The sequence below is a fragment of the Mustela nivalis genome, assembly GCF_964662115.1.
Source record: "Mustela nivalis genome assembly, chromosome: 2".
NCBI lineage: Eukaryota > Metazoa > Chordata > Mammalia > Carnivora > Mustelidae > Mustela > Mustela nivalis.
Window position 1 is genome coordinate 170948897 of NC_139021.1, and position 19344 is coordinate 170968240.

Consider the following 19344-nt stretch of genomic DNA (forward strand, 5'->3'; position numbering starts at 1 on the left):
CAGTACATAATACAAAATATTATGCCATCATAATATAAGTGTTGTTTTCTCCTGACATAGATCATCTTATAATCAGCAGTGAAAAGTTGTAAAGTGGAATTATATCCACTGCGTTTAAATGATAAACTTTTACTTTAATTTCCTACCATCTATAAACATACTGGACAATGAACTTAGCTCTGTCTCATTAGTATTGGTAATCTTATAGCCAGGATGAAATGTGTTTCTGAACCTATAAAATAACCATGAGGACGTCTAAATAAGCACTCTTCTCATTCAGACTAGAATGGGGGTTAAGTTTCATTGACACAGAATCTCATTTTTCAACTGTGGTTCAAAAATAAGCTCTTTACGCTTACTATAATGTACTTGTGCTTGAAGTAACAGATCTTCTTACTTCCTAGCTCCCAGTCTTCAGACCTGACAACGCTGTGGTAGATGGCCCGTTCCTAGTAGAGAAACAGAAAACATTACCCAAACTACCTAAATCTGCTCCAAACATTAGACTGTCCCCGGTGGCTGCATCTCCAGGCCAGACCCTGCAGTTCAAGCTAAGATTAGAGCTCCCATCAGGAACGAAGCTGACGGAGGGTGTGCCCAGTTGCTGGTTTCTAGCCGCTGAAGGTACAAGATGAATCCTGAAGACATTCCAGTATCAAATTGTACTTTCCCGTCTGCCTCCCAGTGGTGTAGTGATCTAAATCTCGGAGTCCATTCTAAAGAAGGAAATTGATTTTCCCTTTGAGTAGGATATTTTTAAAAATACTCTCTTTTAACTGAACTAACTTGATTTGGGCTTTTCCCGATTCAGCTTTTTGGTGGTTTTACTGTTACCTTTTACTCTCCCACGTCTGCGTCTGTCCAGTGCTTCAGTGCTTTCAGCTGGTGCTTACTTCATTTCAAAAGGACTTGATTTACGTTAAGCCTGAAGCTACATTTTCTTCTTTAGAGATGCCAGAGGTAGAACTCGAGCCCCATTACTTGCTTGCTATAAGAAAACGGATGCCCAGACCGTGTCTTAAAAGTATGCCATCCAAGTAGACTAAAACACTGTTGAAGGGTATGTAATTGAATACGGATGAATCACTCTGATCGGAATGCAGGCAGAGCCTTTGTCCTTACTCACTACTTTGTAGTCATTTAAGCTAAGAGCACTTCCTGTTTGAGTCTATTCTCAAAGTATTCAGTGACTATAAATTGTGTAAAGATTTGAATGTGTATTTGAATCACTGTGTGATCTCAATTGTTTAAGGACTCAGCCTGCCGCTGGCCTGCTGGCAGTGCTTCCCAGCCCCTCTAATAGAGTGGACAACTACTGTAAACTCCTAGCAGTCAGAACTAAGGGCTGACTCCTTGTCTCTAATGACCTTCCTCTGGCCCGGTCTCCCACGCTCTTTCACATGTTCTCAGTCTTGCATTTCCTCCCGCCTCCCCCCTCCTACCCTCTCACACACTTCTCTCGTGCCTTCCCAGTCCCAGGCTCTGTGCCTTCCTACCTTGCTACTTTCTCAGGGCCGCAGCTGCGCTCATGCAGCTACCCACTGGGCATCCACACCGAGAACAGAGAGATCTCAGTGGTGTAGCCAGGAGCAACTGCTGGGTCAGAGTGGGGAGGCCGGCTCTGGGGTGCCTGACTGAGCCCTGGGAACCACCCCGCCCACCACAAGGGAGAGAGGGCTGAGCTCTGCAGGTGAGAAGGAGGGAAAGGTTCAGAGCCAGCTCCATGGACAGGGACTGGGACAGGGGAGTCCTCAAACCCGGGCCATTCCTCAGTCCTCAACTGTTGGCATAACTGTTGTGCCGTGTCTGTTAGTCGGCAAGCACTTGCGTCGATTGGGATCACTGTTAATTTCCCGTCTCCGACTGTAACTAAAGAGCAGTGGGTTGATTTTTAAAATAGGATATTGGCAGATGAACCTGTTCAAGTCTATTTGGTCCAACACATAGATTAATAATGAGCCACTGGAATACAAAATACGGGTAGTATTAAGGTGAAGTAGTCTATAGAGAAAATTCCTATTTTATCCTAGTCCAAAATAGTGGTTCCATTTTCATTGTACGTGGGCAAATAAGTTTTCAGACAAGAGTCCTAAAAATTTAAGGTTTTTGAAAATTATTTTATAGCGTACATTTGTACATTTGTGATTAAAGGAAGGTTTTTCTTCTTGGCCAATTATTTAGAGAACGTAAAACATCTCTTTAACTAAATTTTGGTCTATATAATCTTAAAGGTGTCAGCACATGTGAAGATTTTAAGCTCCCCCCTTCAAAAAAGGCATTTATAAAAGCACCACTGGCATATTATAAATTCACAAATCCCACATGTGATATATCTGAAAAATATCTAAAAAGACTTTGTGTTTATTTCTAGAATTGGACATTAAAATAGCACAGTTGTTTTCCTGTTTTGATTTAAAATATAAAAAGTTCCCCACTATTCTGCTATCTAGCAAAGCCAACCATGAAATAAAACATATTCTCCCAAGAAAGCAAAGGAGGCCAAAGAATTTTAAAGAGAATTTTTAAATAATGGTTTAAAAGCTCTTTACTTATTAACTCTTTAGATTTTCACCTTTTACTTTCTCCTTCTCCAACCTGACATATTTTTCTTAAATTTGATTTTTCAACCAAGAGAGAACTAGAAGCAGTACTGGAAGGGAGATGGAGAGGCCTAATAAAAGCAGGTGCTCTGAGTCTGTTGGCCCATGCTGAGGTGAAAAGAAAGAAAAAAGCTAAAAAGTAGACGTAGAATTTCATTACCACTCAGTAGGCGATCAGTGTTTGTACTAATGACCCAAGTCGTTGAGAAGTCATGAGACTGTGCTCTGCCCCTTCTCTTTAAGATGGCAGGAAAGCATGTCCTTGTGTTTTCCAGATGCGGGCTCTTGATTTCTAACACCTCTTTAAGCCGAAAGTCCATGTAAACATGGCCTTCCTCAGTACGACACCGACGTCCTTTCTGAGAGGCACTGCCTGAATTAAGACATGTTTAAAATTCTGATACTAGAAGCTTGAAGATTTTTAGTGGTTTACTAGACCTGTGTTATAATCTATGTATTTAAATCTAAGAAGAGTTAGGTATTAAAATGAGGTAGACAGAATCTTGTGTTTACATTATTGAGCCCATCTGAATAATATATACAGTGTTACTTGTTTCTAAAAATGTATTTCTTGGTTTTTATCTTTGGATATTTAATAATTCATCATGATCTTGACTTTGAAAGTCACCACAGAGTTGTACATACATTGGTATACCTTAGGTTATTTTGTAGTTGTCATATGCTCTTCCTAAACACTTTATCTGATAAAAATGGCCTTCTAGAACTTATAGTTTTCATTTTTTAACTTCAAGGATTAAGGATCTATAGGCATATTTGCATTATTCAGATTGGTTCCAGTAGAAATTTGCAATTTACAGTGTTGAAAGGAAGAATTTTAGTAATTTGATATCCAGATTATTGGCCTGGGAACTTCTGGGTGGTCATTATATCCCATCTCTGTCCTTCACACAGAGCATAATGCCTGGCTCTTAGAGGCTTTTGTTAAATATCTGTTGGTTGAATGAATTTAGTCTTCATAAAGTTTGTCGAATTACCTTGTCTTCTTATACAGTTAGTAATTTACCTTTTTATTTTCTAGGCAATGAGTGGCTTCTTCAAGGACAGATACCCTCTGGAGAAATAGAGAGCATTTCCAGTCAACCAGCGATCTCGCTGCAGATTCCTGGAGATTGCTTATCACTGGAAGCGGTGATATCTATCCGAGTGTTCCTTTATTACTGTAGTGCAGACAGCAATGCCTGTATGATGAAGGGAATTTTGTTCAGTCAGCCTTTACAAATAAGCAGTGCACACCAAGGGGGCATCGCTCCAGTAGAGCTCAAGTATGGATTTTAACAAGCCAGTTAGCTACACGGTCACCGTGGCCGTTATCCTCTGTCCTCGTCATCGCTCTGACTTAGGAAAAGCAGCTTTATTTCTGCCTCTGGATACCAAGAAACCCACTGCTCAGTTCTAGCGACTGATATTAAAATAAAGCTATGCTCCATACTTACTTATCTATTATAAACAAATTCCTTCATTCTGGCTGTGTACCAGCTAAATCACTGACCATCATTTGAACCATGAGTTAGTAATCTCTGCTGCTATTTGGCACAAAACTTTAATCCACACTGTAGTCTAGAATATTATCATGAAACTGATTTGCAGTGAATACTGTTAATAATAATGAAACCAAATATTTTAACTAACTTTTTCTACCTTTACTAGCAAAGAGCACATTTGAATATATAAATTTCACAGTAACTTTAAACAGAACCTAGGATCCAGTCCACATGTTGGTATCAAGACACTTGCTATTCAAAGTCTAAGGTCTGTTTTAAGCCAAAAAAAAGTCTTTACATCACAGTAGAAACTTAAAGAGTAACTGGGTGGTAAATATGTTCCTTGTCCTCTTCTGGGATTCTCTTGGTTGAAAGTGATTTAAAAGAGAGTTTCTATTTTTATTATAAATTATTTGTTATTTTAACATACCATTATTAATGCCTTATAACTCTGTTCGGAAAAAGTATGTCAAAGGATGTACAGACTCCTTTAACTTTTTCTGAAGGAATACAGTTTTACCTGGTGATGAATGGGTCCCCAGAGATACCGCGCCTTCCACGGAGAGAGGGACTTGGGGACATATTACTGTCTGTGATACTGTTTATGATAAAGAATAAATTGGGATAGTTGCATCTGAGTAAAGGAGTATATATGTTATAAGCATTAAAATATGCAGATTGGTTGGGGTTTGTGTTTTTTGGTTCCTATATTCAGAACGTAAATTATCATTTATTGTGATGTTTTTAAAAATCAGTTTTAAGCCTTCGAAGAAAATTCTAGTGTGAAGCACTTTCATGCTATTAATATGTATATATATTTATTACTCTTTTTAAAATATTAGGGCTGAAACATAGAGGGCATTTACTGACACTGGGGTTATTTTTAATCCAAAAAGAAATTGTCACTAGAAGATACTGAACTTGTTTTTATTATCATCATTTCCGTTTATAGCTCTTTAAAAGCCTATTCTTTGTTTTACTGTAATTGATTCAGTATGTTTGTGATTTAATCAGCTTATAGGATTTTTTTTAAACGTCAGGTAGACTGTATTTATTTATCCAATAAATATCTGTAGACAAGATGGCATCATATGCCTTTCGCGCTTCAAAAGCAGATTGGAAGTGCATCACCTGCCCATTTTTCTTCTTGAAATAGAGTTTTGAGCATATCAGCTTTATTCCCACAGGTTACCTAAACCTCTGAAGTAAGGAAGTGTGTAGTCCTGACTTGGGTTCAGTTTGTAACTTGCTAATGCTACTTTTAAAGAGATGTAGAAATATACACTTAAGAAGAATCTTGTTTAAAATTATATATAATTACCTCACAAACCTTTTCTTTCCGTGAAAAAACATTCTGTAATAAAGCAGTGTCTAACATTAATACTCTTTTATAGAGAATAGGACGAAGTCATGTTTTAATCTCATTTGAAACATAATACTTCTTCCAGTTGGATATGATGAGAATACTTCACCCCCTGAGAAAGAAGTATATGCAGTTTTAACCTAACTCAGAAATACCTGATGATTAATTTTTCAGTATAATACACAAGCACACATCTAGTTCTGTATTACATGTTTCTCAGAATCTTTTAATACTCCTTTTGTCTAGACAGTTTTCAGTTAGTATTAGGCTTATACTCTTCTTTCAAAGTATAGTTTATTGAACATTCTTATTCTTACCCAGTTACCAGTCTGCACATTTCTTACATTAAAAATATTATTTATATGGATTTAGTATGATTTTCTGTAAATCCTACTAGAGCAGTATAAATAGGTTCCTAGAACTTATGACTAATATAAACCTCTTACATAAGAGGAAGCACTAGAAAGTTTATTTTTAAAAAACTTGATCCCTGTCTGTCTTCTGTTTTCTATAAGGACTTCCATATTTTTTTTTTAACTTCTGCTTCTCTTTCTTGTATAAATTAATGGCCAGTGATAGTTTAGAAAGAGTAAGGTTTTCGTTTAAGTCACCTTAATCAAAAAGTATCAGTAATGGGGCATCACACACACTTCGACATCATACCTAGAATCTTTGCCCTAAATTATTGTGCTGCTTTGTCACAATTTTTTCCACTACTCCTTATGAAACCATTTCACAAGTGGTAGAACTTTTTTTCTCTGAATTTATACTCAGGATTAGTATGGTCCCTGAAAAGAATTTTGTTTATCTTAAATATGCTGCCTCAAGCAAATATTTGACCAATTCACAAGGAAAAACTTAACAGTTTAATCATCCATAAGTCTAACTTCAGTCAAGTTCAGTGACTACAGAACAGTTTTCTCCTTGACCGTTCTAATACTATAGTCCTAGTATTATTGGGCCCGCAGAAAGCTATAATATTAACCCAGCAGAAACATTTCGCATGTGTGGACGAATATATGTCGTGTATGTGTATCTGTGTACACATACATAGAAAACAAAGATCAAGTCAAGAATTTCCATCTAAGTTTCTCTCCTGGGCAGTGTAGTTTTGAGTTAATATCACCAAATAACTTACTCTCTGCTTATTTTTCCATGTAGGAAAATGTTGAAAATACATATCAGAAATAATTTTCTGCCTGCACAAAATTTACTGTTAGTTTAGCATTATCTGCCAATTAAAAAGACTTCAGTCTGACCGTTGTATTTGGCATCATGTTTAAGAACAATTACCAAAAAATAAATTCCATAGTTCACAGTTGCATAAAAATACATGAAGAGGAACTGTGTCAACAGTGGTTCTCCTGAATAATGAAATTATGAATATTTTAATTCTACTTGTCTGTATTCTTTTTTCAGTGAACAATGTGTTATTTCCAGAAAGAAAAAAAAATTGGAAGCATTTTTTTAAAGATTTAAAATGAACTGAATTGTAAGTGCTAATGTAACTTTTCTAAAGTCATCTTTATTACCAAGGATCAAAACGTAGTCTGGAGCCCTTCGTTCTGTTGGCTCTCTTAATTACGTGATTTGACAAAGAGAGAAATGATCATGACTTTTTCTTCTGGTGCTTGTATAGTGTAATGTAGTAGAGTGGATGAGAGCACGTGCTTTGCAGGCTCTAGGATTCTAACCCTATACAATGGGGCTGTTCTACCTGTTTTATGGGGTCACTGTAAGGATTCAGTGAAATAGTGTGCATAAAGCATTTAGTAATTAATGGAACTGCCAGTTATTTGCTTAGTTAATATGATATTAATTTATGAGCATAAACACATAGTTTGACATTTTCTTTGCAACTGAAATTTCTAAAGGAAAATATTTCTCAACCAACTATTTGATATGTTAATAATCTCAGTAGAGCTGGGGTTCAAGAAGAGAAACTGTTTGTAATAAAATATATTACGATTTTATAAATGATGTTATAGTTAGAAACAAACCTACAGTTTTATGAAAAGTTTCTTAACTAGACCCAGAACTAGGAGTCATAAACTTCCTTTGAGAGGGTCTGGACATACTCACCCTGCAGCCATTCCTGTAACACGCTCTGATGGTGCTTTACAAAGTCTTCAAAGTGCCTTCCTGCATTTTTGCCTCACTTGAGCTTCCAAGTAACCTATGAATCAGGCAAGGAGAAGTTACGTCCACTTTACAGATGTGAAAACGCCGGCGACGGAACGCAAGTTCTCAGAGTAGCGCTGATGCCGGACCGGGCCTGGCTCGGGCTGCTGCTCGGCCAGTTGCTTGGAGGGACTGAACGGTGAATAGTGAGTGATGTACATCTTCTCTGAAAACAGGCCTCCTAATTCCTACCTCTGTTCCTAGATGGAGAGTGAAAAACTGCAGAATTAAGAGTACTTCCGTGCATGCTTTCTTCAGCCTCTGCATTGTGTAAATAAAGTAGTACAAACAGCTGAATTTATTGAGTGCTTACTATGTGCCTGGCACTTTTCTAAGTGTTTTTAATGCATCAACTCATTTCACCCTTACAACAGCCTTCTGAGAGACAGAGACTGTTTTTGCTTATCTCCCTGATGACGAAACTGAAACAAAGTTCTGAGCAGTTCGGTAGGTTGGAGATCCTGCATGTAGGAAGTGGCGGGGCCGGGATGAGTCTGCTCCCTCTCCGGGCGACACTGCCTCTGAAAAGTGGGGGTTTTTTTAGACCTAAATCTTTCAAAGCTATATATAGTAAAGAGTAATTAATCCAAAGAATCCAGAAAGTCCTAGTGATGATTGTTTTTGAAATTTAAATCAAATCCATTAAACTCTGTTAGCTCGTTGGACTTTTCATTATACACTCTTATCCTTCCTGGCTTGGAACAGTCTGTATGCTTCTGTTTCCCAAAAGATTTTATGTACCGTTCTTTCTTAAATTCGGATATTATCCAGAATTTTTCTTGGCAGACGGAAGTATTAAAGAATTAAGTAGATTTTTCAGTTTTAAAGTTCCAACAGTGCTATTTTAATTGGTCTTCAAAAAGTAATTATAAGACCTTGTCATAAAGGATAACTGAATTCTTAGCACAGGGTTGTCTCAGACCCTAACCATCTTCATATTAAAGAAAATTCTGTTTTTAATAACCGAAATGAGTTCGAAGCATAACATTCGGCCAGCCTGTTAACACACGGAGGGCACCTAAAGTTGTTCACTTCCTTCCTACGTGAAGGATGTTTGGTATGAGACCCGCCACCACTCTCACCCTCCACCCCAGTGACTCGAATATATGTGATTCTATTACAGCAACGTTTGCACCAGGCCAGCCTATTCTGCTGTAGGCACTGCAGGGAAGGAAGTAAAATTTCCCATACCACTGGGATTCACGATCATCCAGGAACATGATTATAAACATCTTTTCAATAGATAGTCTGTTAATTATTAAAATTGGTTAATTTTTATAAAATCCCATTCTTGAAACCCATAAGGATTTGTACAACTTAAAAAGTAATTACTGTTTCATACGTTAGAAGTAGAACTCACTATTAATCACCAAGATTTCCTCCTCTTTCTCCTGGCGCACATACATGATTTATTTAAATGAATTCACACTAACCAAAATCACTATTTGATCCTGAGTAATTAAAAGCCCATTTTCCCCACTTCCTTGCCATAGGATTAACTAAAGAACAGCATTACAGCTGGGGCTTACTGATCTACCTGCGTGTGTTCCATGACCAGCAAACGTTGGCCCTTCTCCATCAGACCTGCAGGTTCCCCTGGCCGCTTCTGGCCTCCCAGCAGCCCGTCTGACGACAGAGGTCCTGGGTACAGTGGACCAGGCAGCTTTGCTGATGGCAACCCTTCCATTTCTTCATGTGCTGATTTGGTTTAATTATTTTCAAAGGTTAGAGCTGGAAAATGAGAAACCTACATCCTGGCTGTGGAGTGTTTGCCTAGAGTTCTCCACTGGCCTGTGTGTCCCTCTTCGACGCATGTCACTCTCAAATACCGACGGGTATTTCGTTGTGTTGAGAGCCCCCAACCTAAAGGAAAGAGTTACAGGGATTTCCAAGTGGGCCTCCCTGCCTGTACCAGCAACCACATCCTAAAAAACACTAACCAAGCATATACCCAGGCCTTTTCGTGACTGTCTGTCTGGGCATGGTAGGAATTGCTTCCCCTTTTAGTAGCAACAGACAGAGCTGGTGTTTCTCAGTAACAGAGCGAAGCAAAGTCAATGTTGAAAACTTGAGACTATCAATGACAATTTATTGCCTCTGGTTTTAATATACTTGGTTACATACTAAGATTTGAAATACAGTGAAATGAGACTTCATACTGCTGAAAACTAGGAATAAAAAAAAAATCAGCCTTCAGATTTGAATATGCCCAATCTAATTTCTGATTCTTCATCTACCGTGCTGTGCTCAGGAAAAATATATACTAAAGTTAGCAGGGTGAAACATCAGTTGATAAATTATGGTAATGAAGCGTAAAAATAGGCTCCTTTCTGAAAATGTAGCAGGACTCTGCCATCTAACAATCTTCTATTGTTAGAATTGGTGGCCATTATTCTTCATCCCACCAAAATTCCAGTCAAGCTGTGAGCACCAATGGGATGGGCTGCTTAAGCTACTTTATACCATTCGAAACTGACAAGTGTTGGCTTGTGTGGAGTTGAGATGTTATTGTTCATGCATGCACACCTGTGATACTACTCATCATCCACATTTACCTGTGAAACAGACACTACCACTTCCTCTCCACACCTTAGGCTTCCCTTTCTTTAAAAACAATAGTAGTTTCTGTAGAAGTTTCAGTGAGGAGCTATGGTTTCACAAATAACAGAAGGATTTGTTATGCTACTTTTTTTTTTTTTTGAAGATTTATTATTTATTTAACAGATCACAAGTAGGCAGAGAGGGAGGCAGAGAGAGAGGAGGAAGCAGGCTCCCTACCAAGCAGAGAGCCTAATGCGGGGCTCCATCCCAGGACCCTGGGATCACGACCCGAGCCAAAGGCAGAGGCTTTAACCCACTGAGCCACCCAGGCGTCCCTGTATTTTTTTTTTCTAGAATTCCTAATGATATCTCAGTTTCCAGAAGAGAACAGTACCCTGTGTGATTTAAAGATTAATTTCTCCCTAATTTGCAATATACCTTGCAAATATTTTAGGAATATTTAGGTTAATATTTTTTAAAGGTTTGAAATCCTATTAGGATGCATTGAGAACCAACTTAGAAATGTTTTCCTTGCTGTCATTACTTTACATGTGGTTTATGGACAAAGTTTGCTGTGTGCTTGAGATCTATATGTAGAATACACTCCTGAATTGTAACATTTCATAAATTTGTCAAATTTTAGAGACTCAGACTCTCCCATCTTTTGTGTGGATAAAAATGTGGATAGAGTTTGTCTGCTGTGCTGACTTCATATCTGTCATTCCAAAGGTTTGATTACATTTATTTTTCCTCCAAAGAGAAAATGCAAGGAAATCCAATGTATAATTCCATATACCGGTATTCCCATTCATGCTCTAATTCTAAAAATTAATGTGGTTTGCATTTTTAAGTGTTTCACGCAGACAGATTAGTATTTTTTTTACAACACTGTATTTCTACATTTATTTCAAGACGATTTCAGTGACTTTTTCAAGTGCATGTGTTAACAGAAGATCATTTAGAATGAATTTGTGCACCCGCCTTCGTTACCAACTAAAGTGTAATACATGTGATTATAAAAGAATGTATTTATATTGTACACTAACGCCTAATGCCTCTTTTCTAAAACTTTGCACATTTTTCCGTGAAATAGATTAAATATTTTCTCTCTAAAGCCATGTTTCTGTTTTTAATATGCTTTCTGTTTTAAATATACCATTTACTGCTTACAAATCTGTAAGTCACAATTTAGTATTTGAACTTTTGGGGAAGTGAGTGTAGTATGTAATTAAAAGAAAAAACTGCAAGCAAATAATCAAAATCATGCAATCATAATTACAGTAATTAAAATCTTAAGTATAAAAACTGCAATTAGGAAAGGTGTTCTATTCAGTAAATGATATTGGAAACATTTGAAAAGAAAAAAGATCTCTAAGGAGGCCTGAGGGGCTCAGTTAAGCATCCAGCTCTTGATTTCAGCTCAGGTCATGATCTCAGCCCTGCTTTGGGCTCCGCACTCAGCGGGAAGTCTGCCTGAGATTCTTTCCTTGTTCCTCTACCCCTCCCCTGACTCATGCTGTCTCTCTCTCAAAATAAATATATATATTTTTAAAGACAAGAAAAAGGATCCCTACTTAACACTATATACAGAACTTGAAAGGAATTAATGGCAACACAGAAATTATGAATACCAAGTGCCAGAAGAAATGAAGAATATATAGTGTCGGGGTGGGAACGGCATTTCTAAGTATGACCTAAAACCCAAAAGCAATAATGGGAAAGATTGATATGTATGACTACATAAAAATCTTAAGCATCTATATAACAAATGAGAACAGAAATGAAAAGGTATTGCAAAATATAAAACTGGACATAAAATTAATCTTATTGCAAGCTCCTACGAACTATATATACATGTATATATGTATATCTCAACTGTGTGTGTCAACAGAAGATCATATATCCTATGAAACATACCCCTGTTGGAAAACAGGCAGAGAGAATGTGCGCATACAGCTCATAAAGGAAAGCCGTGAGAAGGTGCTCGCATCACTAAAGCAAACGCAGATCCATCGTTCAGCTATTCACTGAGCATCTCTTACACTTCTAGGTCCCGTGATGAACGCATCAGACAAGGTCCTTGCTCTAGAACTTGCATTGTACTTGAGAGATGAGAGTAAATAAATAAACCAAAAGGGTAACGATGAAACAGGTAAATAAAGGCCTCCACCGAATTATGAAAGTATGGGAAAATGAAAAAATAAAGCGAAAGTATCGCACTGTAGTTTAAAACATTACAAATGTTGAGAATAAAACTTTCATTTCTTTATAAGAAAACATCAAAAGTATTTGAAAGGTGCCTGCTTCTTTCGCATCATAAAATTTCTAGCAGCAAATATTTTTCTCAAAGGCAAAACTCTTTTGCCTAGGTTTGGATCAGTTTCCAACGTTTTCAACCATGTTTTCAATGCTGTGCTCCATCTCCCCTGGTTTCCTTAATGTGAAGATTTTTCCATCATCACATTATCCTCATCCTCATCACAGCCACTCTCCTCATGGACATCAAGGTCACCACCCTCCATCAGTGTCCCTGTACATCGAGTCTACTGAACAGCCACAGCATTCCCAAGGCCAGCTCTTGCTCCACGTACGTTCAGTCAAATGTCACTTCCACTATGTTCAAGTTTCCTTGCTGGACTTCTGTCTTTCTGGCCAAATCCCTCTCAGTTATCCATCAAGAAGTCACCACAACTACACACTTTACCGTCTGCACAAACTGGCACACAGCGACCAGTCACCAACAGACTTTGGAAGAAGTGACAATACTGGTCACTGATCGTGGGACATGTCTGTTACTGCACAGTGATTTGTGAACTGAAGGGCTGACCGTGAAGTTTGTACTTAGGTGATTACAGTCAGTAATCTGTGCGGCTGAAATTAGAACCATGTTCTTGCGGGAGTGGTGTTACTTAAACTGTTGGAACTGACACCGGACACACCAGAATTTTTCAGAGCAAGAGCTGACTGCATATGTATAGCGATAAAAAAAAAAAAAAGAACAGATAGAAGGAAGAATACAACAAGCCCTAATAACCATATAGAGCTGAATATAGGGGAGAGGGAGGGACTGGTATTTATGTACCCTATATATTTTTGTATTGTTTGAAATTTTACAAATTAAAAGTACAAGTTTGTAGAGCAAACTCAAGTGGGAAAAAGAGGACTTCTGTTTCTCACAATCACATTGCTTACTTTGTGTGTGTCCTGGAAAAGGTACCCAGGAGGGTAATGAAGAGTGATACAAGAAATGGGGTTGAATACATAAATACTTGTGGGAAGGGAGAAAAAGCCTCTACCGGATATTTTAGCATATGTGAAGAGAAATCATGCAAATGAGAGTAAATCTGTCACGAGGTGTATTATGTCGACAGCACAACTTTGTACCAGCTGACCTGACACTATCACTTAATCAGAATGGGAGCAAGTTACTTCCTCTCCACGGATACTGTTTGCTCATCTGTTAAACTAGATATCTTTACCTCATGGAATCATTTTATAACATTAGAAAAGAACCTAGCCCCGTGACTAACAGCTAGTGAATACGCCAAACATTGAGTCATACACGCCATGGAGAACACGGACTTCTCTGCGTGTGAATGTCATCAAATAGAGACTTAAAGACAGTTGATGTATTTATCCCAAGTGGGGAATGCAACCCAAAGACCTCAGGCTCTGGGCCATTCCAAGATTCTGCAATTTGAAATATACAGTGAAAAATCTGCTTGTTTAGCTTTAGTTCAAAATAACAATACTTTGTTGTTTACACCCAGGGACTTTTTTTTTTTTTTAAGGATGAAACACACACCTATAAACCAACTCAAGTTTTAGTACATTTTAAGATACATAGATTTTTAATAGGACTGAGGAAATCATTTAAACACTATGTCGCCAAAGGCAACCTTGTCAGTGTAAATAATGTTGTGCAATTCCATTCTCTAGCTAATTCAATTGCTTTTGTGAACTCCTAACTGGGTAAGAAACTTCAGACTTAAAAGAATGTTGAAAGGGAAAAAAATTAGATATTCATCCCCCTCCTTTTTTAATAATGAATATGCCACAAAATATTTGAAATATTCTTTATGTATACAAAACCTTATTTAGGATATTTTAAAACATTGTTTAAATGAAGGTTTATTTAAAAAAAAATCACGGGTTATCCAACATACAGTCATACTATTTTTATAGATTCATGACCTTGAACTTAGCAGCTTTCCAAAAAAAACAAATTACTCTTTATTACATGATTCATTCTTTCATGACACAGGAAGTACATCTAGACATTGAGAATATGTTGTGCTCAGTGCTTATCTTGTCAGCTGCTAAGGAATCAGGGAACTTGGATAAGTGATGTGATAGGCAAATGCATCTCCAAACTCCCACCGTCTGAAATCTCCCCTGGGTTGGGGGAGCAAGCCCTCATCGGCATCCAGGGACGTGTCCAGGTGGTTTGCCATCCAAGAGGGCAGTGAGCCCCTCAAAATAAATTAACGGATCACGTCCAATCAGGTGTTCAATCATCCGGTTTTAGTGAAACTAAGATGAGACACCAGTTTGTCAGAAGAACGCACACTGAACTTCATTTTGCTCTTTGGCAAAGCACTCCAAGTGGCCTCCTTTATGTTCAGAGGGTTTCACTTTTTAGCTTAAAGACATCTCCATAACCTCCAAACCATGCTTATGCCTTCGGACTTTATAACACTCATTCATCCTGGGGCACCTGGGTGGCTCAGTGGGTTAAGCCTCTGCCTTTGGCTCAGGTCATGATCTCGGGGTCCTGGGATCGAGCCCCGCATCGGGCTCTCTGCTCAGTGGGGAGCCTGCTTCCCCTTCTCTCTCTGCCTGCCTCTCTGCCCACTTATGATCTCTCTCTCTCTATGTCAAATAAATAAATAAATCTTTATAGTATTCATTCATGTGAAAAAAAAAAATCTCATCCTAGTTTCACCAAAATGTGATGACTTTAAAACTGATTTGAAACGATGTTTGTTTATCTTCAGGGGCTTCAAGAAGGGGCTCCCCTTCTTGAAAAATAAACCTCAGCCCCCAGACATCACTGGATGGTGACAAGGGCTTACTTCTCCTACCAAAAGGCAGTGTTCAGCTTGCAAAACTTGGGAAATGTATCTGCTTGTCATTTCAGTAATTCGAGTTCCTAGATAGAGATCTATCTGTATCTAGATACAGTTTAGTTATAATCACTATGGATATATCACTATCTGTGTGTGTGTGTGTGTGTGTAACACACATACATAATTTTGCTCTGCAAATATAATTTAATGTGTATCATCCATGGGTGTGTATATTTGGCCAGTTGTAGTGTCCCCTTTTTGACCCCAAAACTCAAGTTCCATTCAAGCTTAGAGCACAACTTTAATAAGTAGTTAAGTTTCATTACACTCTAGAAATTACGATTTAAATCTAGGCCCCGCATATTTTAATTTCATTCCGTTGCTAAGAGAAACTGCTAGACATTATCACTGTGCCTGTTGTTTCTTCCTCCTCTTATTGAGGAAAACACGGACTTGCCCTTCGCGGAGCAGAAAGGTCGAGCTCTGCGATCCTGCCAACCCAAGAGAGCATTCACTGACCCGGATCTTTTTAAGATTTTAAGTTGAAAAGCATCATCTCGTTCAATAACAACTACCTCTTTAAACTGAACCAGTTCTATATTAGGCATTTCGTTGGAAATGGCCGCACAACCGAGTCCCTTAGAACAAGAAAGATACGGAGGATAAATATTTGAAGTGTAGTTTAACTCCCCATTCCTGGAGAGGGAAAAAAACAATAGCTTGCCCGTGTTCAGGAAGCTGACATGACCTAAGAATCCAAGCATCACAAGGGCTCTAACGAGGCTGTTTACCCCGCGCCCCAGTCTTCGGGCAGCAACACACCTCGGTCAGCCTTGCAGGGAAGCCCGTAGGAAAGACAGCTGCTCGTATTTGTTTAACTTTCTGGAGGAAGAACAAAATAATCATCCGTGTGGCCCAGAGCCTTATTTGGTTTGCTTGCACCTTGCGATTACAAGCTCTAAGATATTCCTGGGTGTTTTGCGGTGGTTCGGAGCGGTAGGTGAAAGGTACAACACCGCAGTTATTTTGATAATTTGTGTTAATAAAGTGCCTCTGTCAGATTTTATCATAATAAATGAGGTGACAGAAAAGTTGCATTTTAGTCACTCATGAGATCTAAAAATAAGGGTCTAGCCTGTTCTAAAATGCGATTCTGCAACCTTTGTGGGGAGTCCATTCTATTATGTAACAACCTTGAGAAGAGATGATTTCTGTGTGGAAGGACCTTGCTCTGCATTCTAAAGCATTCCACTTGTTTGTTGCTCAACGAACACATGTATGAGCTCTTCATACCCTTATCCTTCTCTTTTCAAAGTTAATCATTTCGTATTTTAGCCCTGTCTTCAAATCAACAGTAATTCCCTGCATAAATGCCCCCTAGGTTCTCTTCTTCGGCCTTCTGTGTTCTGTCAGCCCTCCCTGAGCGGTTCACGGCCACCTGAAGCCATAAACCAAGAATTAAGTAAGCAGGGCATTCTGGGAAAAGAATAGCTAATAGCGGAGATTAGACATACTTCTAGAATGCCACAGGAGAAATTCTGAGGACACTCTCTCTCCATCGGACAACCATAACTGGTGAAAACGGTTTCTAAATAACCATCTAAATTCCCTGCAACTTGTTCCAAGACATTGCAAATGAAGAAACATTAATTCAAGAAAGTCTAAATCTAGGTAAAAAGCTTGAGAATCTGTGGCACTAGAGCCATGACCCAGTCCCACACCACCCCCTACCCCAGATCAGTATGACAGAAGCTCCACTCCAGTGGGTGAGGCCAAGAAGCTCGGACTCCTTCTCCCCTGGTTCCCGGGAGAGGGCTGCTTCGGTTCCCCCAGGAAGGTAGGCTACCAACATTCTCATCTTCCCAACCTAGGGTGGAAAAAGCTAAACTCCAGGTGCATGCAGTCAAGAGATCAAGGTCTGTCTTCCTTCACCCATGGCCACTCATAACGCGGAGGCTCCACTCCAGTGTGGCAAGCCAAGAATTCTGGACACTCTCAGCCGCCCTCACTCAGGGCAGAGGTTCCACAGCAGATGCAAACCAGAAAGACCAGAGGCCACCATGCCCCCTGGTGTCTTCCTCACAAAGCATCAGCATCACTCCCCAAAAGCAGGCCTCTATCCCCACTTCCATCTCCAGAACAGTGATACAGAGAAGCAGAAGGGAGGACATTACTACCAACCTTACAGAAGTAAGAAAGATTATGAATGGAAAGTATTAATAACTGTAATAAAATGGGCAAATTCCTATAAAGACAAAATGACTGAAACTGACTCAAGAAGAAATAGAAAATACTCCAAGATCTATACAAGTTAATAGATGGAATTAGTAATTTAAAAACTTGCCCCCCAAATATTCCAAGAACAGATGCCTCACTGGTAAATTCTTCCAGGTGTTTCTAGAGGAGTTAATACTAATTCTTCGCAAAACTCTTGCAAAAAGTAGCAAAACACTTCCTGACTCATTCTGTGAGGCTGGTACCAAAATAAGATAAACATGTCACAAGAAAATTACAAACCAATCTCTCTTAAAAATAGAGATGTACAAATCCTCAATTTAAAAAAAAAAAAAAAGGAAAAAATCAAACACACATAATCTAGCAACATGTAAAAAGAATGGAAGGCCATGACTGTTGCGTAATAAGGAATTGACCTGGTCTTTGCCTCAGGTTCCTGGCATGGGCCTTCTAAAACCCTTGGAATCTGAGTGATGAAGTCTCTTTTGTTCATGAGCCCCTGGGATCATGTCTAAGTTTATGCTAATGAGATGAGTCTTGGGCAGCAGGATGGGGACTGATCATGATTGGAAGGACTAACCATGTGACTAGGGTTATCGTTTTGAGCCGTACGGTATCAGCCTGATTTCCTGACCTCCAAAGAGGAGAAGGCAGGGCTGGAGTTTGAGTTCAAGCACATGGTCAACGTTCAGTAAATCATGCCTCTATACTGTAATCCTAATAAAAACTCTGGACACAAATGGTGGAGACTCCTGGTTGGTGAGCACATCAGTGTGCCAGGAGGGGGGACAGACATTGATTCCATGAGGAGAAGGTGCAAAAGCCCTGTGTTTGGGATCCTCCCACACCTCAAGAGACCAATGTCTCTTCATTTAGATATTTTCCCGAGTTCTGTGAATTGGTCTGATGAATTACTGAACTCATGGAGGTCATGGGAACCTTCCAGGCTTGTAGTGTTGATCTGACAGGAGATCAGTCTTGTTGTAGAACTTAATTAACCCCTTAACTTGTGGGGTCTGTCATAACTCTATCTGGTTGACAGTTTTTGTCTTGGAGCACTTTGACTATGTTATGCTACCTGCCTCTGGCCTCCATTGTTGCTGCTAATCTTACTGGGATTCTCTTGCATGTAACACATTTTTCTCTTACTTTCAAGATTTTTGTCATCTTTGACTTTCATATTTTTTATCATGATGTATCTATTCATAGACCTCTGTTTTTATCCTATTTTGAGTTTAATTTCTTGGATGTACAGGACACTATTTTCCAACACATTTGGGACTTTTTTTCTTTGATAATTTTTCTGTTCATTTCTCTCTCTTCTCGTTCCAGTTATCCTGTTGATGTGTTTGATGCTGGCCCCATTTCCCTGAGGTGCTCTTCCTTTTTATTCATTCCTCTTGCTCCCTGTTCTTCAGCTGACATAATTTCTATTGGTTTACCTTCAAGTTCACTAACTTCTTTCTTCTGCTAGTTCACATATGCTGTCAAGTCTCTAGTAAATTTAATAGACTTTATTTTTAGAGCAGTTTGAGGTTCCCAGCAAAATTGAGCAGAAAGTACCGAGATTTCCCATGTATCTGCTACCCCACTCACGCACAGCCTCCCTAACAACAACCCTACACCAGAGTGGTACATCTGTTATAACTGGTGAACCTGCACTGACACATCCTTATTACCCAAAGCCTGTAGCTTGTACTAGGGAACACTGTTGCTGTAATACATTCCATAGTTTGGCAAATGTCTAATTATATGTATCCACCATTATAGTATCAGACAGAAAGTTTCACTGCCCCCAAAATCCTCTGCCTATTCATCCTTCCATCCTACCTAACCCTTGACAGCTACATGGT

General features: G+C 38.8%; 2 protein-coding genes across 7 annotated transcripts in view; one reads left to right on the plus strand and one right to left on the minus strand.

The window, feature by feature from the left end:
- NHLRC2 (NHL repeat containing 2) overlaps positions 1 to 13186 on the plus strand; it is a 63993-nt gene extending 50807 nt beyond the window's left edge. Inside the window, exons 10-11 of the mRNA XM_082721360.1 lie at positions 405 to 624; positions 3640 to 13186. Of these exons, the coding sequence (XP_082577486.1) occupies positions 405 to 624; positions 3640 to 3896 (477 nt within the window). The 3' untranslated portion in view covers positions 3897 to 13186. The remainder of the gene's footprint in view (positions 1 to 404; positions 625 to 3639) is intronic.
- LOC309859993 (uncharacterized protein) overlaps positions 1 to 19344 on the minus strand; it is a 130449-nt gene that overhangs the window by 6197 nt on the left and 104908 nt on the right. The window contains exons 3-5 of one of the 6 annotated variants that reach the window (XR_014309069.1): positions 7548 to 7641; positions 3625 to 3799; positions 360 to 449 (exon numbers count right to left, since the gene is read on the minus strand). Coding sequence is in view for 1 of the 6 variants with exons in the window: in XM_082721362.1 (XP_082577488.1) it covers positions 360 to 449 (90 nt within the window). In the remaining 5 variants the exon portion in view is untranslated. The other 5 variants (XR_014309072.1, XR_014309070.1, XR_014309071.1 and 2 more) reach the window with 5 other exon arrangements.